The 27,079-nt window shown below is 41.4% G+C and overlaps 3 protein-coding genes across 6 annotated transcripts in view; 1 reads left to right on the plus strand and 2 right to left on the minus strand.

Annotated features, from left to right (window-relative positions):
- Positions 1-27,079, plus strand: part of fam20b (FAM20B glycosaminoglycan xylosylkinase) — a 45,913-nt gene that overhangs the window by 7,364 nt on the left and 11,470 nt on the right. The window lies entirely within an intron of this gene.
- On the minus strand, positions 3,586-4,554 carry LOC143415204 (uncharacterized). Its single transcript, XM_076880767.1, is given in 4 exon segments — positions 3,586-3,880; positions 3,882-4,120; positions 4,123-4,297; positions 4,532-4,554. Coding segments are annotated over 4 exon segments (732 nt in total).
- On the minus strand, positions 5,407-7,872 carry LOC106676880 (E3 SUMO-protein ligase ZBED1-like). Its single transcript, XM_014414348.4, has 3 exons — positions 6,755-7,872; positions 6,326-6,578; positions 5,407-6,155 (listed from the first exon to the last, which is right to left on the minus strand). Exons 1-3 carry the CDS (start codon positions 7,870-7,872, stop codon positions 5,739-5,741), a joined length of 1,788 nt encoding a protein of 595 aa, XP_014269834.1. The 3' UTR covers positions 5,407-5,738.

Genomic DNA, 27,079 nt, shown 5'->3' on the forward strand with positions numbered 1-27,079 from the left:
GTGGGTTCTCCCTGGGTACTCCATCTTCCTCCCACAGTCCAAAGACATGCAGCTAGTGGGGATAGGTTAATTGATGAATCTAAATTGTGCATAGGTGTGAATGCGGGAGTGAACGTGAGTGCGACTGGTTGTCGGTCTGTGTGTTAGCCCTGCGACAGACAGGCGACCTGTCCAGGGTGTACCCCGCCTCTCGCCCTATGACAGCTGGGATAGGCTCCAGCGCCCCCCGCGACCCTGAAAAGGATAAGCAGAAGCAGATGGATGGATGTCTTTATCGAATGTTCATTTTCTACAACCACAAACAGAAGAACAAGACTTGCATAAACAACCGATTAAAAAAACAAACTCTTCCCTCTTCTGCCCTTACTCATACATCAGTCTTGCGTTCACAGACAGTTTTCAGTATCCTCTTCAGATAAGTCGGTATTTTTGCTAAAATCCATAAATGTCACCGATACATGCCCAGAGATTTCTAGCTTACCTTAAGAACATACATACATTTTTTTCTCGTGGCAGGTTTGATTGTATTTTGTTTTGCCCTTTGAATACTTCTTGGTCTATTTGTTTTCTTTTGTAGCATTGCTGTAATTCTTTTTGCATTTAGCAGGCCACCAGTAACTTTTCACTCTTACTATATATATATTTTTTTCTGAGTATAAACCAAACAGCTAAGATTTTAGATCAAGCAGACGTTTAGAAATGTTTCTTCCTCATTACAACCTGCACATCTTCCCAACATTTTTGGGAGGATGTGCAGATTTTGTGCACCTGGACACAATTACATTTACCGTTAGCGAGTTATTGCGGATCGCTGCATGTGCGGGGCTCGACGGCGCCAACGCGTTAACGAGCTAACCACGCTAACGTGTCGACGCCGTGCAGCCCCACACACGGAGCAATCCGCGATAACTCGCTAACGGAGATTTCCCGCTTTAGTGCGGTTATGGCATTAACGTAATTTTAACGAGATTAACACTGACAGCACTATTTTTTTTTTTTTTTTTTATAACGCAAGCTATTTTCCAATCTTACCAATTCTAAATCTTCCCTCCATGTAGCAAACTTATTTATATGAATTTTCCACTGATCATTCAAAATAGAATGATCAGCCATCTGAGTTGAAGACACTTAGTGGAATGTTAATGTTTATTATTAAGTTTATATTTGATTCTCAGCTCCTAATGCTAGGCTTTTACTTTTTTGGCAATTTGCATTTACTGTTTAAATATCATAAAAGTGGTGTCAGTGAAAATACTGTTGCTGAACAGAATGTGTCAGTACAATGCCATTTTAATTTTCTGTTAAGCTTAATTTGTGTTCCATTCCAACGACTTATGGAAACCCCCCTTTGGCTTTTTGTCAAGGTAATCATACTGATACAAACTTCCAGATCGGTCTACAAAAGAGTCATCCACTGACTCTGTTAGTACTGACAATGACTTCCACTCCTACTTTAAATATTTTCATGGTCTTACTGCTATGTACACACAGTGGTGATCATTCAAGGTCAGTGAACAGCCTGTTTATCTTTATTGGCTGTTACAAGTACAAAATCCGGGTACTTGTCATGCGCTATACAGTACTAGGCTTTCTTGTAATGTTTTTAAAGTGATCTAAACTCTTTGTTTTTGTTTTTTTTCCTTGAATTTCTGAAGACCTATTAGCTTGGTATATCTCAGCATGGTATGCAGTGTGTTCTTAAAATAAAACTAAGGAAACTGGACAAGTGGAGGGGGGGGGAGCGACAGGCCTAAAAACCTATATAAAGTAGATGAACAGGATGTAAACGTCAAGAAACTTGATTCATCTAGTGAAACCACATTAGAAATGGTCTCAGTGGAAGGGTGGCTGTCAGGAAGTCATTCTTATGAGGTGGGGAGGGGGGCAAACTACACGTCCAGTACATTACTGTAATGACTTTTTTTTTTTTTTTTTTTTTAATTCAATTTGGAGGTGGTCAGAAGAGAGGTAAAACAGTACTTCTACTTAAAAACAGTCTTTAAGTAGTCTTTTTCTTGTCTAATGGGGCGTTTGCTTCAGGCTTTGCTGTGTACTTGGTCATACCGAGTGTTGACTTTGAATCTCATTAGAAACTATACAAATTCTGTTTTTGCCTTGTGTACTCTATTTCCATTTGTCTGCACATATTTCAATATAAAATGGGGCATATTTTCAATTTTCCTAAGAAAATGTAAAGAAGTGATGTTGGATCAAGACTTTTTGGACAATATTGTATATACCAATGCTTTTCAGTGGGAACACATGCACTTAAAACAGCATATAGGTATATAAGTGGGTGATCTGAAACTAAATGAGTGAACACGGGTGAAGAGTCAGGCGTATCTTTGGAAGGAAAAAGTTATAGCTTTTTATCAAACCCCCTGTCAGCAGATTTCAGCATGTGGAAACGTGATCTTATCACGTTCTACACAAACAGAGCACACTTGTCAGATAAATGTTGTCGTGAAAAAGCAAAAATGAAAGCTCTCTGTATCGCATCTGTATTTATAAAAATTTGCCATATTCTTGTAAACTAGTGAGAGACTGAAATAGATCCAGCCCACCCTTGCTAATAGTGTTACCCACATTAGCCACAGGCAGGGAGGATAGGAAAAAATGATGACGATGTGTAACCATGATCCTTTTTTGACATAGCTGAGTGATATGTCATGAATGTTTTGGTTTGGGTTTTTTTGTTTGTTTGTGTGTGTGTGTGTGTGTGTGTGGGGGGTCGATTTTAAACCAGCAGTTTGATAAAGTGACTTTGCTGCTGTAAATGTGGTGAAGATACGAATGATCACTTCTGGGCGGAATTTGTTCAGATAAAATCACAACACAATGCAGAAATGTACTAATTTGACATTTAGCTTTAAGATGACATGTTAGGCTTCACACACATACAGCTTTTTGCACGACTTAATCATGTAGTGGGCTAAATCTGTCAGCTGCAATTGTACCGCAAAAGATTTTAATATAATCTTTTGGCCAGATTGTCCACTGCTAAATGTGGTGTTATTGAATGAATAACTTTCCTTTATTTGACTCATTTGTCCACTTTCTTTTTCATTCTGATTTCAGTTTTTACTCTGTAAATCACTTTTGCTCTCATTCTCACTCACCTTGCGTGTGTATGTATGTGTGTACATATATATATATATATATATATATATATATATATATATATATATATATATATATATGCCACATAGTCACATGAAATCAGATCAAATTTGTTACTGTCCTTTTCTAATTGGAAGATGAGAACCAGCAGCGATGATCGATAAATTAGACGCAAAGCCACACACGCCTTAAAAATGTTTAGTAAACTGGGAACTCAACACATTTAGGCCACAAAAATCAGTTTACCTACCTGTGAAAGCAGATGTACGGATGTTACTAATAAATTATCTGCTGCTATTTTCATTTTGAAGGTACATTTTGTTGTCCAGGCATGTTAATGGTATTTCAATAATGAAATTCTACAAATTAATTAAAAAAAAAATCAATTAAATAAAAAAACAAAAATCAAACTTCTACATAAAGTATTCAGAGCTTTTGCTCCTCTGGCTGTGTACTCAAGGATGTTCACAGAGTGATCTCATAGCACTCCTTTGTTATATTGACTGCTTTGGGCCTTTGTCCTGTTTTGAAGATAAAGCTTTTCCCCACTCCAAGGTCCAGAGAGCTCTGGAGCAGGTTTTTGATCAAACATGTCTCTATACATTGCTGCATTAATCTTTCCCTCGACCCTGACCGGTCTTTTAAATTTCTGCTGCCAAAAAACACCCCTGCCATCCGCTGCCACCACCACCATGCTTCACTGTAGAGATGGTATTGACCAGGTAAGGAGCAGCGCCTGGTTTCTTCCAGACATGATGCTTAACCAGTGAGCTAAGTCTTTTTCATTAGACTACAGAACTTTGTTTCACATGGTCTATGAGATCTGCAGGTGCCTAAAGGTAAACTTCAAGTTGACGGTTATGTGCCTTTTACTGAGGAATGGTTTCTGTCTGGCCAGTCCATCATATAGGCCGGATTGGTCGAATGTTTCAGAAATTATAGTCCTTTTGGAAGGTTCTCCTTTTTCCTCAAAGCCATCTTGGAGTTCTGATGAATGAATGAATGAATGAGCATCTGGTTCTTGGTCACCACTCTGATTAAAACCTTCTGCCTTGATTACTCAAAATTATTTGGTGGCCAGCTCAAGTGAGAGTTGTGGTGTTTTTTGGATTTCTTCCTTTTATGGATGATGGAGGCCATTGTGCTCACTGGGACCTTTGGTGCTGCAGAGTTTTTTCTTTACCGTCCCCCAGATCTGCGCCTCGATATTATCCTGTCACGGAGGTCTACAGACAATTCCTTGCTCTGACATGCGCTGTCACCTATAAGACCTTATCTAGACAGGTGTGTGACTTTCCAAATGATCTTCACTCAACTGAATTTACCACAGGCGGACCTATTACCACAGGTGGGCTTGGACGAATTAAGTTATGGAAAAATCTACAAGGTGATCAGTGGAAACCGGCTGCACCTATGCTCAGTTTTAACTGTCATGGCAAAGGCTGTAAATACTTACTGACAAAATGAGGAACAAGTCAACTACTGTAAATACTTTCTGGAGGCACGGTATGTTTTCGCCACGTTTGGCATAACTTTAAACTTGGATTTTGTGGATGCAGTAACAAAATGTGTTTACAGACGGACCATCAGGCCATGCACTGATTTCCTCTACTTGGTGAAGTGATTATAATGGTTTACCACTGAGGTTCAAGTTTGGCTTTTGTTTTACTCCCTCATTTAGCAATTTAAAAGTAAACTAGAAAAATTTGCATTTCCTGCGAAAATGCTGTGTGGATGCTTTAAAGCTGAAGCTGTCTTCAAAAACTAGCTGAAAAGTTGCAGAAATTGTAAAAACTTTGCATAAGCAGAGGAACTTTGCTAAAATGTAATAACTTAGCAGAACTGCAATATCTTAGAGGAAACATAATACTTGGCAGAAATACAATAGCATAGCAGAACATAGCAGAAATATTGTAACTTACCAGAAACATGATAACTTCTCAAAAATACAAGAATTGAGGAGAAATAGTATAAGATAACAGAAAGAATATATTTAGCCAAAAATACAGAAACACTATGATTTAGAAAAATAGTACAACATAGCAGAAATACTGTGATTTACCAGTGACACTGTGATGAACTATGAATATTGTAATTTTTAAATTAATACTATGTTTTAGCACAAATACTTAGTGCTGTCAAGAGATTAAAAAAAATAGAGATTAATTAATTATGATTTTTAATTAATTGATCTAATTAATCTCTTTTTTTAATCTCACCTAAAAATAGCTGAGGAAAGCCCTCAACTTATTGTGGCAGACCAAAAGACTGATATAACAAAGAAAGTGACTTTATAAAGTCATTTATTGTTTAACAAACGTTAAACAGATGCAACCATTTACATACTGTTGTATTCTTTTGTAAAATAAGTGGAAAAATAAATACAAATAAAATCAAATAAATTAAGTGCTGCAAGTTAGCACATCAGAGTTGCTCTTTTCTGAGCAATACAGCACTGAAATTCCTCTGCTTCAGATAATGAAAAATAAAACTGACATTGCAGTGCTGCAAGTTAGCACATCAAAGTATTCTTCCATCACAAAAAAAAGTGCTGAACATCAAGCAATCTATTCTAGTAGGCTACAAATGACACAGCAGCTATGCTGACCACATGCGTCTCATTTCTTCTTCCTCAGCCAGTCGCTAAGACACACCAGCCTGGTAACATTTTCTGGAAGCAAGGCTGCCCTTTTCTTTTGCACTATGTGGCCTGCAAGGCTAAAGAGTCTCTCACAGGGTACAGAGGTAGCTGGGGAGGCCAGGTACTTTTGTGCTAGGACTGACAGCTTTTCATAGACTCCTGAGTGAGCATACCACCACTGCAGGGGACAGTCATCAATACTGATGCTGGGTTCTGCTCTGTAGCGCTGCAGCTCTCCAGACTCAATTCCATCTTCTGAGTCAGAGTCAGACCCCAGAAGGAGTTCGCTCCTCCTCTTCTTCTGAGCTGGTCCATCATCCTCTGTGGAGGGCTGGAGACTATCTGCTCTTCTGGGCTCTGCTGCCTGGAGCATATTCTCCAGAATGGTCCACACCTGAATGAATGAATGAATGAATGAATGAATGAATGATTGTGATTAAAACTAAGTGCTTTTTTTTAAATTTTATTTAATCTTGTAAAGAACTTTGTGTTCCATATAATAAATAAAAGTTTGATTTGATAATGAATTGGACTCATTAGTCCAGCTTAACCTTATTGTCCTACCTGTTCCCTCTTTTCTCTTGGAAGACATTTCAAATCCTTAAACCGTGGATCCAATGCTGTGGCCACCTCGAACCATATCTCGTTGCCATTAGCTCGTCGTGCTGCCAGATCCTTCTGGAAGGCATTCTTGAACTTCACCACGTAGGCAGGATCATCATCAGTAATGTCCATGACACGGTACAGATGGCGAAAAGCAGGCAGCACTACAGAGCAAGAGACGTAGGCCTCACCACCCAGCAGCTCTGTCACATACCTGCAGAGGTGGAGAGGTTTGCTAAATAAACCTAGCTGGATTCATTTAAATCAAAGTGTAACTGATTTCCAATTTAATTGTCCTTAAAAGTTCCTTGTTATGTTCATTAATTTTGATTTTACACATGTAACAGTAGTTTATATAATTAAAATGGGAAGGTGTTTATTTGAACTTACTTGCATGGTTCAAGCAGGAGCTCCAGCCTCTGCAGTTTCGCCCACTCAGCTTCGGTTGGCAAGACCAACCTGTGGTTCTGTTGGTCCAACGTAGCCTGGACAGCCTCTCGGTTACATAGGAGGCGTGAGACCATTGCGAGAGTCGAGTTCCACCTGGTGGGTACATCCTGTATAAGTTGATCGCTCTTCTTTCCGAGTGCTACTTGTTGTTGGTTAAGTTCTGTGGTACTCGCAGGGCTTTGTTTAAAATGACCAACAATCTTGCGGCACTTTGCCAGTACACCGACAAAACCACTGCTATCGAGACATACCGTGATGGTCCTCTGGAGAATGTGAGCATTGCAGGCGATGTGCTCATATGGAAGTGCTCTCATAGCAGCCAGCATGTTTGCTGCGCTGTCTGTGCCAATGGTGGATATCTTGTTTTCAATACCCCAGTCATTTGCTACCTTGAGGAACTGTTCGGCGCATTTATCAGCAAAGTGCCTGGTTTCTGTTCTCATGACGGTCAGTGCAAATGAGTTGAGGTTCCACTCACTATCAATAAAGTGTCCAGTCACCCCAAAATAGCTGTGGTTGCCAGCTGAGGTCCAGTGATCTCCGGTTATAGCAACACAGTTGGGAGAATCCTCCGCCAAAATCTCAAGTTTGTTTTTCTTTTCGCCGTCGTACATTTTGCTGATTTTGGTCGTTACTGTAGTCCTGCACGGCGGCTTGTATGACGGGTCATTGGACGCAATTTGCAACACCTCTGTCAATCCTTCGTCCTCTACTATATTTATCGGCCTACAGTTCATCGCTATCCACTTGGCAATAACATTAGTCAGCCTGTCGGTCGCAGACTTGCTCATACGAGGGGTATTCTCTAGTTTTGTTTGGCGAAAAGCTTTGCTCTGGCTTGCTATATTGCTAACGTCTTCACTGCTAGCTGTTGCTGCACTCGCGGCTGGGTGCTTTGCGTTGAGGTGATAGGCCAAACTTGAGCTGCTTCGGTGGTAAGCAAACTCCTTCTTACACTCTAGGCAGACCACTTTACCTTTGTCAATGGTGCCGTCAGGGCGTTTATGAAATACAAATTTCCCGTTCATTGGGCCAACAACTCTCAGATGCGCCTCCATATCCACACTGTAAGCTAATCACCACTTCTCACCTTGACCTCACGACGTGACTCCACCCCCAACAAGTCAAGCACAAGGAGCCCAGCACATAAAAACGGATTTTATAACATAGCAACTCTCATACAAAATCAATGACGTCAAGAGATTAAAAATTAGATTAACGAGATTAAAAAACATAACGCGCTAAATAGCATTGTAATTAATTAATCGCAATTAACGCGATAATTTGACACCCCTACAAATACTATCACTTGGCAGAAATACTATCATTTTGCAGAAATACTATGTTCCAGCACAAATACTCTGGTTTAGTACAAATATTATAACATAGCAGAAATACAATTATATACCAGAAATGCTATATTTAGAAAGAAAAATATAATATAGTAGAAATAGTATGATTTAGCAGAAATACTGTAATCAGCACATATACTGTAACATGACAGAAATTCCTCCACTTAGTAGTAATACTATAACATAACACAAATGTTATGATTTGGCACAAAAACCATGATTTGGCAAAAATACTATGATTTAGCAGAAATACTATGATTGAGCAGAAGTACTAAGATGTAGTAAAAGTACTTTGATTTAACAGAAATACAATTATGGAGGAGTAATACTTTAAAATGGGAGAAATATTGATACCCACACACATACACAGAGCCTAAAGGGAACAGTATTTGTGCCATGGAGTGTTAACAAGAATCTGAGGTCCATATTAGAAAAGCTGGTAAAATCATAAAAGTTTGCAGAATTGTAATAAATGATCAATATGAATTACTGGTCTGTGATAGTGTATTCATTTGTAGGGAAAAAACATGTTGACCAAGGTAGAATTGAACCCACGACCTTTGTGTTGCAGACCCGTGTCATTACCAACTGCGCCACTGGTTCAAGGTTCTTTATTTGTCACATGCATAGTTATACGAGTATAACAAGTATATGACTGGGAAAGAGAGCGAGCGCCTGGAAAACAGGGTGATGAGCAGTCAGAATTAGATCGCGGTGAGAAGCGAAAAACGCAGTTTTTTGGAGTTACAAAACGTTGTCTAACTCAAAAACTAGGTGGGATAGAAGCATAATTCTTGTACTGGCTGAATCAGCGGACTTTGGTGTACTTTGACCGCGATTTTCATTGCTCTTTGTACAACCGTCGCTGAGATATGACGAGAGAGGAAACGGAAGACCTCAGATATGATTGGCTGGCTGTGAACCCGTGCAGGCCCTGATATGTATATTTGAATGTCTCAATCCTCACAGAGGATTGGCTGCCTGGGTACCTGGCAGTAATATATAGAAATAGTATGATTAAGCATAAATACTACATTTAGCAGAAATACTATATTAAGCACAAATCCTATAAAAAGCAGAAATACTACATTAAGCACAAATCCTATAAAAAGCAGAAATACTATATTAAGCACAAATCTTATAAAAAGCAGAAATAGTATATTAAGCACAAATCTTATGAAACAGCAGAAATAGTATGATTTAGCACAATAGTAATAACTTAAACAGAAAAATTGGAAAAGCAAAATGGACAGCTGAAAAAATGCTGAACATGCTGAGGGTCCCTCAAATATACTTGTTAAATGAAAAAAATCAGGAAAAAAAATCTATAACAGCCACACAATCACAAATATGTACACATAAGGAAACACACATGCACAGAGAGACACACACACAAGATCCAATTCAGTCAACCAGTCTAAATATATTGAATTTGAATCTTACAATGAGATCATCCCATTAAAAGGCTCTCTCTCTCTCTCTCTCTCTCTCTCTCTCTCTCTCTCTCTCTCTCTCTCTCTCTCTCTCTCTCTCTCTCTCTCTCTGTGTGTGTGTCACACACACACACACACACACTCACAGGAAGAGAGAAGTAAGTTTCTAGGTCAGCCTGGGAGCAGCACAGAGAGACACAGGATTTTTGCAGTCTATTTCTCATAGTGAGGACTGCCCTCAAACAAATGACTATAATTTCCTAACCGTAGGGGCTAGAGCGGTCATTCTTACACCGTTTTGTTCAGAAAAGATGGGGGAATCTTCCAGTGTTGACAATCTATCATTAAAATATGAATTATTAAAGATATTTGACTTCTAATGCACCATAACTTAGTAGAGCGAAGCAAAAACTGCCTTGACTTGCCCTCAAACAACGCTTTGTAACTCTAAATCTATTTGGAGTATCGATATCATTCTTTCACCGTAAGAGACAGCAGGCTTTGGTGAACAGTCATGGAAATTTTCAGGTCTCTGTGGAAATCCAACAAAAAGTTATGACGAGAGAAAAAAGTGGTTCATTTCCAGAGTTTGAAATCTGAAGAAATCTGAGCGACGGACGAATTTCCTACCCTCAAACAAGTCCAACTCATTTCAGAACGGTAATAGGTGAGAAAGAAATTCTTGAATTGTGAGCGTCAGGAGTGTCTGAAGATATGTCTTAACTTTGCTTCGTTAAGGAGATATGACGATTCGAATATGCCTCTCATTACAGAAATCAAGCGGTGATTTTGAACAAACTCTCCATTGACTTTATATGGAGAGTTTTCCGACTTTCTGTTGGTCTGAGGAGATTTGCCAAAATTCTATGAATCCCACAACAATGATAGTGACATTTTCTGAAAGCCAGCAAAAATACCTACGTTTTGATGTATAATTTGTGGAAGTTGAGTGAAAATTGAGCAAGTAGCAAGAAGTTGTTTGGACATTAAGAGAAGACTGCAAAACCTTCAGTGGCACACTGGAAGCAAAGTGCATAGCAACCATAACGACGCATGTATTTTGTGAAAAATCACAATTTTGCAACTCAAAACTTTAAGAGGCATAAAAGTAAAACGGTAAAAGATTTGAAAAAGCTGATTTATACCTGAATAGCCCAATAATTTGAGAACATTTTAAAGTTTGAATGGTTGCTCTATGTTAAAATATGAGGAACTAGTTAAGTTTCAAAAACAAGCAAATTTTAGCAGAATTGCAGAAGTTTCCCATTCATTTCAAATTAAAGGAAAAAAGCTTAATATTTTAAAAAGTATAATAGTGAAAAATACCAAAAGACATAGCCGTCATTAGCAGAAATAGCTGAATAGTTTAAAATTTCAACGGTGAAAATAGCACAAAAATTGTGGAAGTAGATCCACGGTGAAAAGTGTACGGAAACACCAAGAAGGAACTCAATAGTGTGGATGCTTAAAGCATCCACACAATAAAGTTTAAAGAATAAAGAGAAACAGGAACTCAATAGTGTGGATGCCTTAAAGCATCCACACAATAAATAAATGGCTGCAGTTCATTGCATTTGGGCATGTAGATATTGTCACCTGCTGAAGTTCAAATTAAGCATGTAAGCTTGCAAATGAAATGTAAATGTAAGTTCAAAATAAGCATGAATGGGGAGGAGAGAGCACCTTTAAAGTTTAAAAAACTGCTCATCTACTGGGAATTTTGCAGAGCAACCTCTAGAGAAAATATCCAGTGATTAACAATTCTCACTGGATTTGTCTTGTTGAGGTCAGAGGCGAATGAGAAGACTGCTTTGAAGGAAGGAAGGTAGCAGTTACTAACCAGAATACCATAACCAAGGTATTCTGAAGAGGGGCACATTTGGATTGTAGGGTCAGAAAGTGGCATAAACAACAGAGAAGCATGGATGCATCCTGACTTATATGAACGGTGAAGGTGTAATGGTGTAGAGATACATTCTTGGCAGCGTTTGGGTGCCTTATGCCTGAATTAGGCTGCAGTTGGAAATCTACATGAAAACTTACAACGTTGCTAGCGACCAGAGATGGGCAGTAACGCGTTACTGTAATCTGATTACTTTTTTCAAGTAACGAGTAAAGTAAGGGATTACTATTGCAAAAACGGTAATTAGATTACCGTTACTTTCCCGTAGGAACACTGCGTTACTAAAACCGTGATTTTTTGCGAGAATGTCTCACGATAGTGACGTAAGCGAGTGCGCCGTTAGTGACAACAGCTGTGTGCAGATCAACAATGGATCACATATCGATTGTGGGAGAGCGTACAGCGTTTAAAGCGTGGAAGTACTGACCTTACTTTGAGTTTGATTCCATAAAAAGTGACAAAAACATTAGCGTCCATCGTGCGTGGGAAGAAAACTTCTTTTTACAGCGAAAAAAACCCCTAAACTTCCAAGCAAGGACCGAGTGCGCAACGACGTAATGGGAAATTCACAGAGAAACTCGCGGATTCTTCAACTGACCGCGGCACACCTGCACCTGGGTAAACCTCCGCCTACCGCAGTCCTGCTTTACAGGTGAAAATAGAGCAACAGGACCGCTGAGTCTTTGACTTTATTTATTTTCTGCTGTGTTTTACTTGCATCTATTTGAAAGAGTGAGTGTAAACACAAAAAATATTTTATTTTATGTGCTGGAATGTGTAGAAAATAGGTTTAAATGTTAAACTACTTTATTCAAGTCAGAGAATGTTGCATATAATTAAATTTTTGCTTGATGCATAAAGTTAAAAGATTAAAACTGATAAAACAAGTAAAAAAAAAAGAGACTTCCATTTGATTACATTTTGTATGATGGATTATGTAGAAAAAGTAGAATTGGGCTGAAAGATCTATCGCTTTATCACCTCTTCAGGTTGTAAATCGTGTTTTTTAAAAGTAACTAAGTAACTAAGTAATTGATTACTTTTGAAAATAAGTAATCAGTAAAGTAACGGGATTACTTTTTTGGGGAGGAATCAGTAATTAGTTACTGATTACTTTTTTCAAGTAACTTGACCAACACTGCTAGCGACCCCTCTTAATGTACGCCATAACATTCCACGCCAATCAGAGATGTTGTGGGCTGCATCGACCAGATGTGTTACATTCCTCGGGATGTCTACGGCATAGAGATATACTATACTGTACAAGTTTACTACTTTAACATGACTGCACTACATCAGTTCTCTATCAAGCACAGCACCTTTAGGATTGTTGAATCTGTTCCACATAGAATTAAAGTAGTTTTGAAGGCAAAACGGCATGCAGCCCAGTGCCAACAAGGCACTAGCCGAATGTCTTTATTTGTGAAAGAATAAATCTTTCTGGGATTCTTTTTTTCTGTATATCCAGTCATAACCAGCGGTTTTATTACCAATGTCCCAACATTTCTTTGCATTTTTTAAGCCACTTATAGTGTTTAAACAGCTTGGAAGTCATGTATGTTGGCAGTATACAACTTCTTTTTTTATGGGTAATCAATTCTAAATTAATAACTAAATCCTAACCATCTGTAGTTTGTGTGATAAATGACACTTTGTTTCTGTTTGTAGTTATTTATTCATTCATTTATTTATTTATTTTCTTGCCTGAAAAATCAAAATTTGTCTTGTTTGGTTTTGTCATTAACACGTTGTAAAAGTGTTTTGTTTTTTAGTTTTGTTTTGTTTTTCCCCATATTTCATTACCAGCTTTTCAGGCCATTCATATAGTTGGCTTTGTAATGTAAAGCCAATTCTTTCTTTCAATGAACTCATGAGTCGTCTCTAAAAGGTACAGCATAAAAGCTGCATACCCGGGGCAACGGCAGCTACACAGATGTGTCATTTACTTCTTACTGGTGGTGTTTAATAAAGGAGAACTTCAAAGAGGTGTTTGACGCTAAAGAGGCCCCCACCTTCATTTAGTCAAGCATGAAGTTTTGGTTTTATTGTCCAGATTTGTACAAACATTACACATTTTCTGATATGTTTCAATGGAATTTCGTTCTGTAGGAAAAACCCGCTAGAAATTTGCAAAACGATGTCTCGATTACCAAGAGCCGCTGTGAGAAAATATTAGCCTTTGATGTGAGTGAGCGAAACATTTACAGCTGCATCAGCAAACATAGATGTTAGAAGAAGTCATTATCTGAATATCTTTTAGAGTTGAAACCACTTCCGTGTACAAGTTTGATCTCGTAATTGAGATAATTTGTCCTAAGAATTCATTGTCAAAAGCCTGTCTTAAATGAGCTGAGTACACAAACATCACCAAGTGTTAGATTTTTTTTTTTTCTTCACAAAGCCAACTTTGAGCAGAAAGAAGTGGAGACAATGTTATTTAATCACACACCATCAGTTCACAGTGAATTAAACATAAATGTGCTATAACTAAAATGTTCACACCCACTTACAGTGGGGCAAAAAAGTATTTAGTCAGCCACCAATTGTGCAAGTTCCCCCACCTAAAATGATGACAGAGGTCAGTAATTTGCACCAGAGGTACACTTCAACTGTGAGAGACAGAATGTGAAAAAAAAAAAATCCATGAATCCACATGGTAGGATTTGTAAAGAATTTATTCGTAAATCAGGGTGGAAAATAAGTATTTGGTCAATAACAAAAATACAACTCAATACTTTGTAACATAACCTTTGTTGGCAATAACAGAGGTCAAACGTTTACTATAGGTCTTTACCAGGTTTGCACACACAGTAGCTGGTATTTTGGCCCATTCCTCCATGCAGATCTTCTCGAGAGCAGTGATGTTTTGGGGCTGTCGCCGAGCAACACGGACTTTCAACTCCCGCCACAGATTTTCTATGGGGTTGAGGTCTGGAGACTGGCTAGGCCACTCCAGGACTTTCAAATGCTTCTTACGGAGCCACTCCTTTGTTGCCCGGGCGGTGTGTTTTGGATCATTGTCATGTTGGAAGACCCAGCCTCGTTTCATCTTTAAAGTTCCCACTGATGGAAGGAGGTTTTGGCTCAAAATCTCACGATACATGGCCCCATTCATTCTGTCCTTAACACGGATCAGTCGTCCTGTCCCCTTGGCAGAAAAACAGCCCCATAGCATGATGTTTCCACCCCCATGCTTCACAGTAGGTATGGTGTTCTTGGGATGCAACTCAGTATTCTTCTTCCTCCAAACACGACGAGTTGAGTTTATACCAAAAAGTTCTACTTTGGTTTCATCTGACCACATGACATTCTCCCAATCCTCTGCTGTATCATCCATGTGCTCTCTGGCAAACTTCAGATGGGCCTGGACATGCACTGGCTTCAGCAGCGGAACACGTCTGGCACTGCGGGATTTGATTCCCTGCCGTTGTAGTGTGTTACTGATGGTGACCTTTGTTACTTTGGTCCCAGCTCTCTGCAGGTCATTCACCAGGTCCCCCCGTGTGGTTCTGGGATCTTTGCTCACCGTTCTCATGATCATTTTGACCCCACGGGATGAGATCTTGCGTGGAGCCCCAGATCGAGGGAGATTATCAGTGGTCTTGTATGTCTTCCATTTTCTGATGATTGCTCCCACAGTTGATTTTTTCACACCAAGCTGCTTGCCTATTGTAGATTCACTCTTCCCAGTCTGGTGCAGGTCTACAATACTTTTCCTGGTGTCCTTCGAAAGCTCTTTGGTCTTGGCCATGGCGGAGTTTGGAGTCTGACTGTTTGAGGCTGTGGACAGGTGTCTTTTATACAGATGATGAGTTCAAACAGGTGCCATTCATACAGGTAACAAGTGGGGGACAGAAAGGCTTCTCACAGAAGACGTTACAGGTCTGTGAGAGCCAGAGATTTTCCTTGTTTGAGGTGACCAAATACTTATTTTCCACCCTGATTTACGAATAAATTCTTTACAAATCCTACCATGTGGATTCATGGATTTTTTTTTTTTTTCACATTCTGTCTCTCACAGTTGAAGTGTACCTCTGGTGCAAATTACTGACCTCTGTCATCATTTTAAGTGGGGGAACTTGCACAATCGGTGGCTGACTAAATACTTTTTTGCCCCACTTAGCAGCAGCAGTAAATGAACCACGTCATACAGCAGCTGTTAGCTCAGACCTTGACATAAATGGAGATAAAATTGGACCTTTGAACATATTAACTCAGTTTTTATGTTGTGCTTGTGGAATGAAATACCGTATGGATAGTGTGAACTTTGTATCAAGTTGATGAAACAGTCATGGCATTACTGCTACACAGGTGGGCATTTATAAATAAATTTAGATTATTTTTTTTTTAATTATATGCATTTATAAGTTTTTGCTTTTGGGGGTTTTAATTTGTTCCATTTAGTTTTACAATAGTAGAAAAAGAAAAGCTTAATGTGACCTTGCAGATAAGTGTAATTCTCTTTGATACTGATTCACACATCCAGCATGAAGAATACAGCTTTATTAATTTATCTTAATCTATTTTAAAGCAAGAAAAATAAGGGATTTTTTTTCCTTGTGAGTTTTGTAACTTGCCATGTAAAAGTGACATTAGAACATGTAAATTGTGTAAATTGCTTTCACTCAGAATCTAGAGTCACATATAAACTCACCAGCAATTAGCTAGCACTAGGTTGGACTCCCTGTTTGCCTTTAGGACTGCCTCAAATCTTTATGAGATAGATTCAACCAGGTGTTCAAAACATTCCTCAGTATCACACAGTTTCTGCTGACTTTTACCGGTGCAAATCTCTCGTTCTGCCACATCCCAAAGGTGCACTATTGGATTGAGATCTGATGCCTGTGGAAGCCAAGTACAGTGAACTCAATATCATGTTGAAGCAGCCAGTTTAAGATTATTTGAGTTTTGTGACATGCCTCATTATCTTATGGTAGCATACTTGGGTAGCATGTAAGTTTGTCTATGTTTTGTTTTGTTTTAAATTTCATCTTTTTTAACACCTCCACCATCCAAAATTGCAGCACAAATCAGATCAGGCAACATGGCAATCTTAATCTTCGGGCAATCTTCTGTCCAGTTTTGGTAAACCTGTGTAAACTGTAGATTTTCTGTGCTGTAACGCAAGATCAGCTTTGGGTCAGGAGGATAAGACACTAGCTTATAGGTTGCTTGTAAGCCCCCTTAATCTACTTTCAATGGTAGTTTAAATAATATTTTAAATATTCAGAACTTACTAATACCAGACTCTAAGACCAACAGCTTTACCGCTTTGGTAGACTGAAATGACTATTTTAAAGTGCTCTGCAGTCTTATTGGTATCTCTTTGAATTTCTGCAGAAATTTATTTTATGATTTGCCTGTTAGATACCCAGCAGAAATTAATCAGTATGTTTTTTAAAAGTGAAAATGGATTCCCTGTATTTCATTTGAGTGTAAATTAGGGTTTTGAAATGATTAAGAAAAGTATGCCACTAACCACAGAATAAAGTTCAAGTGGTTATCTATTTATGAATCTGTCTGTGCGTGCTGTGGGAATGCATGTTCTATGCAGTTCACTGTCATTTCTTTCACTTTTCCTAAGAACTACCTAACAGTGGTTTGTAGACTACTGACAGCCTGTGTCTAGCATTTTCTGCAGAGTCCCACAATTATAAACATGCCCCAACAATATTTTCACGGACCGGCCTTTAAGGAATGGCTGCCATGCCTTAAGAAATTTGGTGGTTGAACCTGCCAGTGTATATCTCATCTTTTCTAAATGTAAAAACCTCATGAGCTCCGCAAGCCACTGTTCATGTGTGGGAGGAGCTTCCTGCTTCCATCTTAAAAATATAAGGCGTTTTGCGATAAGTGAAGCAAAGGCAATAGAATTTGAATAGCATTTTGGCAAAGTGATGTCTTGAGGTATCACCCCAAAGATAGCCGTTAGAGCAGAAGGATCATATTTAACGTTATACATCTCTGACAAAGTGTTAAATATAGACACCCAATAGTTATGAAGATTGGGGCATGTCCAAAAGGTATGAAGGAGCGAACCTGTTTCTGCTTTACATCTGTTACACAGAGGGTCAGCTCCTGGATAGAACTTGGCTAACTTTTCCTTGGAGATATGTAATCGGTGTAGGACCTTGAATTGAAGGAGCCCATGCCTGGCACAGATTGCCAGAGCTCATCTGTTATAGTCATCCCAAGGTCTTTCTTCCACTGTGCTTTAAGGATGAAGAGAGAAGGAGATTGAAGATCTAATAGTATAGCATAGATTTCTTTAGTCGCCCCTCTCTCATGAACGTTTATATTAATAATTTTATCCAAAGAAGTTTCCTCAGGTAGTTCCGGAAATGAAGGAAATCGACTCTTTACAAAGTGACGAACTTGTAAATAGCGGAAAAAATGTTGCCGAGGAACATTAAACTGCTTCAGGAGCTGCGTGAATGAGGCAAAAATCCCATCTACAAAAAGGTCTTTGATATTTCTAAGGCCATTACTTTTCCATATTTTAAAGGCAGAATCCATCATGGAAGGTGGGAACATATGATTTGAGCAGATAGGTGCTTTAATTGACATTAAGTGTAACCCCAACCTTTTCCTACATTGCACCCAGATTCTGAGCGAGTCATACAACAAAGGGTTACGTTTATAGGTGTATAGTTCTAATGGGAGAGCTGAACTCAACAAAGCTGATAGGCAAATTTTGCCACAATTGGATGACTCAATTTGGAGCCAAGCTGGAGTCTCTGTAGTAACATTACTCATCCAGTACAGCATATTACGAATATTTGCTGCCCAATAATAAGACTGAAAGTTTGGCAAGGCTAATCCACCCATTGGCCTAGTCCTCTGCATGAAATCTTTACGAATTCGTGGACTTTTGCCATTCCAAATAAATGCAGAGATATGCTTATGCAGTGTTATAAAATACTTATTGGGTAAGTAGCATGGGATACATTGAAATAAATAAAGGAACTTGGGTAGTATGTTCATTTTGATAGAATTGATGCGGCCAATTAATGACAGTGGTAAATTGTTCCATCTCTGAAGATCTGTCTCAGTATTTTTAAGCAGCAGGACAAAGTTTCTTTCATAAAGATCTTTGTATGAGTGGGTAACCTTAACCCCCAGATAGGTCACATACCCTGATTTAACGTTAAATTGAAAATCTGAAAATGAAATCTTTCTGGCTATAGAGTTGACACAGAGAAGTTCACTTTTATGCAGGTTCAACTTGTAACCTGAAATATTACAAAAACATTCAAAAATGGCGAGAGCACGGGGAAGAGAGCATAAAGGCTCTGACATATATACAGCAGGAGGTCGTCAGCATATAAGGATATTTTGTGCTCCTGGTCACCTCTGAAGATGCCCTTAATGTAACTGTCAGCTCGCAGTTTAATCGCCAGTGGTTCAATTGATAATGCAAAAAGAAGAGGGGATAAGGGACAACCTTGTCTCGTACCACGGAGAAGTGGGAAATAAGAAGAGAATAACGAATTTGTTCTAACACGTGCCATAGGTGAGGAGTAAAGTAACTGAATCCATGAAATGAAATTAGGGCCAAATCCAAATTTATGTAGAGTATAAAACAGATAATCCCACTCCACCCGGTCAAATGCCTTCTCAGCATCAAGTAATAAGGCAATTTCAGGGGTTGTAGTTGACTTGGTGTGTAATATGTTTAAAAACCTGCGCAGGTTGAAAAAACCATGCCTACCCTTCACGAAACCTGTCTGATCTGGAGAAATTAACAATGGTAGATATTGCTCTAGCCTGAGAGCAAGTGTTTTTGACAGTATTTTTAAATCTACATTTAAGAGTGATATAGGACGATATGATGAACACTCTAATGGATCCTTATTTGGCTTCAATAGGAGTGAGATGGTCGCTTGTCGAAGCGTTAGGGGAAGACATTTTGAAACCAATGACTCAATGAGCATGTCTCGTAATAAAGGTGATAAACTGTCTTTAAAGGTCTTGAAAAATTCAACCGGATACCCATCCGGACCCGGGGATTTGCCATTCTGCATTGAGCTAATTGCCAATTTAATTTCTTCCACTGTAATTTGCTCCTCCAATTGGTCTCTGAATGCCGAGGTTAAAGTCGGAACTGTCATTCCATCAAAAAAAGCCTCAAACAGTCCAGGCGTGTTTAAAGATTCAGAATCATAGAGACTGGAATAGAATATTTTGAAACTCTCATTTATTTTTTGTGGTGTAGTGGTGACATGTCCAGATTCAGTCCTAATTTCAGGGATTATACGAGTTGCTTCTGATTTACGAAGCTGATGTGCTAAAATTTTAGATGCTTTTTCTCCGTGCTCATACCATCTTCCTCTAGATTTAAGAATCATAGACTCTGACTGCTGGGTTGAGATTAAATTAAATTCAGTTTGTAACGTTAGTCTTTGTTTATACAAATCTGGAGAGGGGGTTGTAGAGTGTTGCTCATCCAATTGCGAAATAAGGTGTATCAATTCAGAAAGACGTTTCTGTTTCTGTTTTCTAGTATATGAACAGTATGATATAATATGGCCCCGTAAGAATGCTTTTAAGCTTTCCCAAACCGTACTATAGGCCATGCCAGGCGTAATGTTTGTTCTTATAAAGATATCAGTTTGTTTGGAAAGATATTCCACAAACTCCTTATCTGACAAAGAAAGAGGATTGAGTCTCCAGGAGTACACAAAGGGTTCATCCGGGAAGCCGAGTTCCAAAACAAGTGGACTGTGATCAGATATTACTATGCTATTGTATTTACAAGTCTTGATATTGGGAAGCAATTTTTTGTCAACAAAAAAGTAGACTATACGAGAATACATTTGATGCACTGCAGAAAAAAAGGAATATTGTTTAGTGGAGGGGTAGAGAAATCGCCACGCATCAACAGCCCCATAGGTTTGTAAATATGACTGTAACACTAATGAGGATTTAGGGAGTTGAAGTCTTTTATCTGAGGAGCGATCTAGTACTGATCCATAACAGTATTCATGTCCCCTCCAAGGATCAATTGGTGTGTATTGATCTGTGGAAGGGAATTAAGAAAGTCATTGAAAAAAGTTGAGTCATTCCAATTCGGAGCATATACGTTTGCCAAAATAAGTGAAGTATTAAACAGGGACCCTGTCACAACTACATAGCGACCATTTGGGTCAGCTATTGTGTGAGAGACTATAAACGGAGTATTCTTATTAATCAAAATTGCTGCACCTCTGGCTTTACCATTGAATTTGGAATGAAAAATTTGTCCAACCCAATTTTGTCTTAATCTGGCATGATCTGTATTCTTAAGGTGTGTTTCTTGAAGAAACGCTACATGTACTTTAAGATAAAGAAGATGAGAGAGTACCTTATTTCGTTTCACTGGGTGGTTCAATCCCTTCACATTCCAACTAATAAAGTTAACATGGCAGCCATTACTCACAGCAGTTGAAGTGTCATCAACAGAAGTCATCACCATATAAGTACATGATGAAAAAGGCGGTTCCAAACACAAATACCAATCCTATCATGGGTGCACACTGAAACGTCGTTGTTAACAATAATTTGAGCAAATAATATACAACAAAAAAGAAAAAAAAAACAAAAGAAAAAAAAGAAAAAGTAGGTAAATCCCTCCCACCCACCTCCCCGTGTTCAGTGTTGTCCCCAAACGACACACACCAATTTCCCAAAGCTCCCCTGCTTCTATTAAGAGGTCCCATTCACCTTATTCATAACCACAGCCCCACATGAGCAGAAGCATCTGAACTATGAATCACACATGTAGTCCAAAATATATTCAAATTAGAAAGTCACAAAGTCCAACATAATAGAGTAAAATAATTAAGAGAAGGAAAGAGAAAAACTCCCACGTCACATTTACCCGTAACCAAAAAACGGACCTGTTTCACTTCTCATCAAAGCTGACCCCGGAGTCCCTTTTAAGTGACAAGTACTGGAATATAGTTAACCTCCCAGGAAACAAGGGCAAACTCACCAACATCTGAGATTTCTAAATGAACATTGAACATGAAACTAAGCTAAACCAGAGATCGTCCGTTTATTGATTGACAAAAATATAGTCACGATGGTATGAAAGTCCCGGTGGTTCTTATGAAATGTCATTCGGGAGATGACTCAAACTTGGAGTCAATGAAATCTTTCACTGCTTTAGGAGAGTCGAATACCTGTGTTTCTCCATTAAACGAGATCCGAAGCCGGGCAGGATAAAGAAGACCGTAGCGAACTCCGTCTTTTTTCCGTAGTAGTCCCTTCACCTCGCTGAAAGCAGCCCGGCGTCTGGCCAGGTCGGCGCTGTAGTCAGGAAAGATGAAGATCTGCTTCCCTTGAAACTCCAGCCGGCCTTTCTGTCTGGCTAAGCGCTGTATCCGCTCCTTCTCCTGGTAGTAATGAATGCGAACAATGAACGGCCGCGGTCGCCCTCCCTCCGTGGGCAGCGCAACCGCCGCCCGGTGAGCTCTGTCCAGGATCGGAGCCTGCTCCAAACCGCCGGGACCACCCAGTACAACGTGCAACAGATCAGCAACAAACTTAGTGGGATTTCCTTATTCGGCTCCCTCCGGCACTCCTAAGTACGCAAGTTGCATCGTCTTCCCCGATTCTCCAAGTCGTCCGTTTTCAGCAGCAACTTCTTGTATTGGTTACTCAGATCTGCGAAACATGTCTCCATAACTTCTAGCCGCTTGTCCAGATTATTCTAGCCTTCTTCGTGTTCGCCCAACTTCTCAGTACATTCGTCAAGAGTGGTTTGGATGGACGAAATGGCTCGTTTAATTTCGTCCCGTAGGTTGTCATTTTCCTCTTGAATCACTTCTTTGACAATGTCGCGGAAAGCTAGCAGTGTCGCTGGGTCAACGGTAGTTTTGCTAGCGGTCTCTGAGCAGCTAGCCTGCGCTCCTTTAGCAGACTGCTTAGGAGGCATTTCACTTCGAGATAAGGCAAAAAGACGGAAAGAACAACAGCTAAAACAATGCTGACTTTCTTAATAGAGCTTAAGAAAACTCTGAATTGGGCCACAATAGGTGAACCATAAAGTAATTTAACAGATAAACGGGACCTCGTGGTTTGCGCGTCTACTCCATAACGCGCCCCCTAGCGGACCCCCATCCCTGGTTCTTTGATAACAGAGTGAGGTGTTTCACTATGGGAATCGCCTCGGTGTGACCAACTACGGAAGCTCCAACGACACCACGTCTGTCTATGATAGACCTGTCGAGCCGTGCTCAGGGCTCTACCCCCACATTCTAACACGGCCGACCAGCTCCTCCTAACTCATTCCAAGCAGATTTCTTTCCGTGCCTAAGCAAGGAGGGAAGTGTTGGTGAAACTCCTCACTCCGTTATCAAAGAACCAGGGATTACATTAAGTAACCCAACGTTCTTTTTCGGAATCGGAATCGGAATGGGTTTATTGCCAGATGTTGAGGTTTACAACATTAGGAAATTGCTGCGGTGCTTCAGTGCAAACAATAAGAATTAAAGTGCTATGTAGAAAGAAAGATATGTGCATGAGATATACATTAGATATATACATGAGAATAAGAATTAAGAGTGCTACGTAGAAGGATATATACATGAGTGCAGGTGGTGATCAGTGCCAGACATGAAATGATGCAGTGACACAGCGTAGGGTCATGTGTGAGTGGCGGGGACAGTCATGTGGTTATTGTTCATGTGTCCAACAGCAGAGGGGAAGAAACTGTTCTTGTGGCGAGAGGTTCTGGTGCGAATGGACCGGAGCCTCCTGCCTGAGGGGAGCAGGTCAAACAGACTGTGTCCAGGGTGGGAAGGGTCAGCTGAGATCCGGGCTGCACGCCGCAGTGTCCTGGAGGTGTACAGGTCCTGCAGAGATGGGAGTCTGCAGCCAATCACCTTCTCAGCAGAGCGCACAACACGCTGCAGTCTCTGTTTGTCCCTGACAGTGGCTCCAGCGTACCACACGGTGATGGAGGAGGTGAGGATGGACTCGATGATTGCGGTGTAGAATTGCATCATCGTCCGTGTTGGCAGGTTGAATTTCTTCAGCTGCCTCAGGAAGTACATCCTCTGCTGGGCTTTCTTGATGACGGAGGTGATGGTGGGCTCCCACTTCAGGTCCTGGGTGATGGTGGTACCCAGGAAGCGGAATGAGTCCACAGAGGTGATGGGGGTGTCAGTCAGGATGATGGGGGGGAGTGGGGCTGTGTGCTTCCTGAAGTCCACAATAATCTCCACTGTCTTCTGGGCATTCAGCACCAGGTTGTTGTGGCTGCACCAGGACACCAGACGTTCAACCTCTCTCCTGTAGGCAGACTCGTCCCCGTCCGAGATGAGTCCAATAACGGTGGTGTCATCTGCAAACTTGATTAGCTTGACAGACTGGTGGGTGGAGGTGCAGCAGTTGGTGTACAGGGAGAAGAGCAGAGGAGAAAGAACACAGCCCTGAGGGGAGCCGGTGCTGATGGTCCGGGAGTCCGAGACATTCTTCCCCAGCCTCACGTGCTGCTTCCTGTCCGTCAGGAAGTCAGTGATCCACCGGCAGATGGGATCAGGCACATTCATCTGGGAAAGCTTGTCTCGGAGATGGTCTGGAAGGATGGTGTTGAAGGCAGAGCTGAAGTCCACAAACAGGATCCTGGCGTAGGTTCCTGGGGAGTCCAGATGCTGCAGGATGAAGTGTAGGGCCATGTTGATGGCGTCGTCTACAGACCTGTTGGCTCTATATGCAAACTGCAGGGGGTCCAGGAGGGGGGCCGTGAGGGTCTTGAGATGGGAGAGAACTAGGCGCTCAAATGACTTCATGACCACAGATGTCAGATTTCTAACACAGATTTCTAACTCCGCTCGGTGTTTCACTATGGGAGATATGGCCAGCTCCCGAAGCTACTCTCCAGTACTACTCCAGGATCTCAGGTTGAACCTGAGGCCCCAGAATCCAGCACTACCGGAGCCATGGATGATTGTGAAACATCCAGCCGATAAAACCGGACAAACGTGTGCGGCATAGCCCAGCTTGCTGCCGCACAAATATCCTGGACTGATACACCTCTGAACAAAGCCCAGGATGTGGCCACACCCCTAGTGGAGTGAGCTCGGAGTCCCGGGGGGGCCTGCGAGCCCTTACAGCTATAAGCCAGAGCTATGGCCTCTACGATCCAATGAGCTGGCATGATACGGGCCTGCCCTTGTGAGGGGAGGCCCAGGAAACAAACAGCTGATCCGACTTCCTGAATCCAGCTGTTCTGTCAACATAAGTTGACATAAGTCCCCAAGGCACAAAGTGTTCAGCCTCTGCTCCCTCTCTGAAGAGAATGGAGGGGGGTGAAAAGCTAGGAGCTCTACTGTAGAGCACCTGTATGACGTTTCCAGCACTTTAGGGACAAAGGCTGGGTTAGGCCTCAGGCGTGCTTTAGTGAGTCCCGGGGCCAGCTGTAGACAAGAGGGGTGAATAGACAGAGCCTGTAATTCACTAACTCGCTTGGCTGTGGTTAGAGCCAACAGCAGAGTGGTTTTAAGAGAGAGAAACTTCAACCCCACTGCCCCAATAGGCTCAAAGGGGTGGTGGGAGAGGGCATCTAAAACGACTGACAGATCCCATAAAGGCACCAGTAGTCTAGAAACTGGAAGCGTTTGACGCGCCCCTCTCATGAAGCGACATACAAGGGGGTGCTGACCGGCAGGTTTATCACCAAACCCCACGTGGCAGGCTGAAATGGCTGCTAAATAGACCTTTATGGTGGAAAAAGCTCTCCTTTTGTCCAGCAAGTCTTGAAGAAATCACAACAGCTCCACCACTGAACACTGAAAAGGGATAATCTGCTTTTCATGGTACCACTCTTCAAAAACACGCCATTTACTGCTGTAAATGGAACGAGTGGAGGAGGCTCTGGCATTCTGAATGGTTTCAATAACCTTCAGAGGCATGCCTGCTGCCTTCAAATTCCACCTTTCACAGGCCAGGCCCAGAGAGCAACCTGGTCTGGATGTGGATGGTATATCTCCAGCCCCTGATCCCTCACTCTGATCAGTGTTGGGGAGATCGGGCTGAGGGGAGGGAAAGCATACAGCAGAGTTTTTGGCCATGGATGGGCCAGTGCATCCACGCCCAGTGGCGCATCTGCGTCTGACAGGGAGAAAAACAGAGGGCACTGTGTGTTTTCTCGCGAGGCAAAGAGATCTACGGCAGCCCGGCCGTATCTCTGCCAAATCTGCTCCACCACCTGTGCGTGAAGCCTCCATTCTCCGAACAGTGGATTTCCTCTGGACAGGAGGTCCGCCCCCCTGTTCAGAATTCCTGGCAGCCAAGTGCTGCTCCACACAATTATTTCCCTGGCTAACCTGTGTAGCTGCTGGGAATGGGTGCCTCCCTGGCGGTTGATATAAGCAACTACAGTGGAGTTGTCTGTTTTCACTAAAATATGTTGTCCCCGGAGATACGGCAGAAAATGCCGTAAGGCTAGGAGCACCGCACGGAGCTCCAGCACATTTATGTGATTCAGAGCGAGTCTCTGTGACCAAACGCCATTCACTGCTCTGCCCGTCATAGTTGCACCCCAACCTGACAGGGGTGCATCTGTGGATACACACCAAGCCTCTGTAGCCTGTTAAAGATCACACAACTTATCACTACACAATTGATTATACACCTCTAAGCATATATGGTTAAATGTTTCCTAATACAAATGACAATAATAAAATCTAAACCCAACATGTACTTTCTCAAATGCTTGTTTAACACACGCAGATCCAGAATAGGACGGAGCGACGTTCCGTCCTTTTTCGGGATGAGGAAATAGTGTAAGTAAAAGCCCTGCTGAGCTTCTTCACTCGGAACCGCTCTGATCGCCTGTTTCCTCCTCCAGCACATTTGCTGAATCGCCACTGGCCACAGAAGCTAACACTCCGCTGAATCTCGGTGGTTTTACCGCAAACTGTAGTCTGTTACATGGGAAATGGTTGACAAGACCCAGGGATGAACCACGCATGACGTCACCCCTGTTTCCCGGAAGGAGTTGGGGCTCTCCCCCTCGGGAAGAGCGTGAGCTCCCCCCGCTGGGAACAAAGACGAATGGCAGTGATTTCCTTTTGTTTTTATTTTGAAACTGGGGGAACATTCTGCCCTTGGCAAACTGCCTGGCTGCAGAAATGCGCGTTTTATTTCTTTTGTTACCCCCAAACCACAGTGAAGTGTCTGGTGACTCTGGGCAGTGCTTGGTAACACAGACAGAGTGCTTAGGAGTGCTTGGTGACGCTGCGCCATTTGTCCACAAGTCTGTCCTTCCTGAACTGGAGGAGGAGACTGAGAGGGTGCTCCTGGTGAACTGGAAACTTCCGGAGACCCTGAACCTTGGAGTGATTTGGTTACCCCTTCTAACACCTTCCTTCTCTTTGGGGGAGAAGAGAGGGGTGACACAGAATGTTGCAGATGTGCTAGGCTGACCGCTTCTTTTTCCCCTCTCCGGGGTGTGACGGCTTGTTCTTTGCAGCAGCTGCTGCAAAGGAATGCTTGCCCCAAAGTCTTTGGTTCTCTACCTTGGCCTGGTGGGCACCCTGCTGGTCTCCTGCTCCTCTCTGCATTCTGACCCCACTCTGTCTCCCTCTCA

Source organism: Maylandia zebra, linkage group LG23 (assembly GCF_041146795.1).
Source record: "Maylandia zebra isolate NMK-2024a linkage group LG23, Mzebra_GT3a, whole genome shotgun sequence".
In the NCBI taxonomy this organism is placed as follows: domain Eukaryota; kingdom Metazoa; phylum Chordata; class Actinopteri; order Cichliformes; family Cichlidae; genus Maylandia; species Maylandia zebra.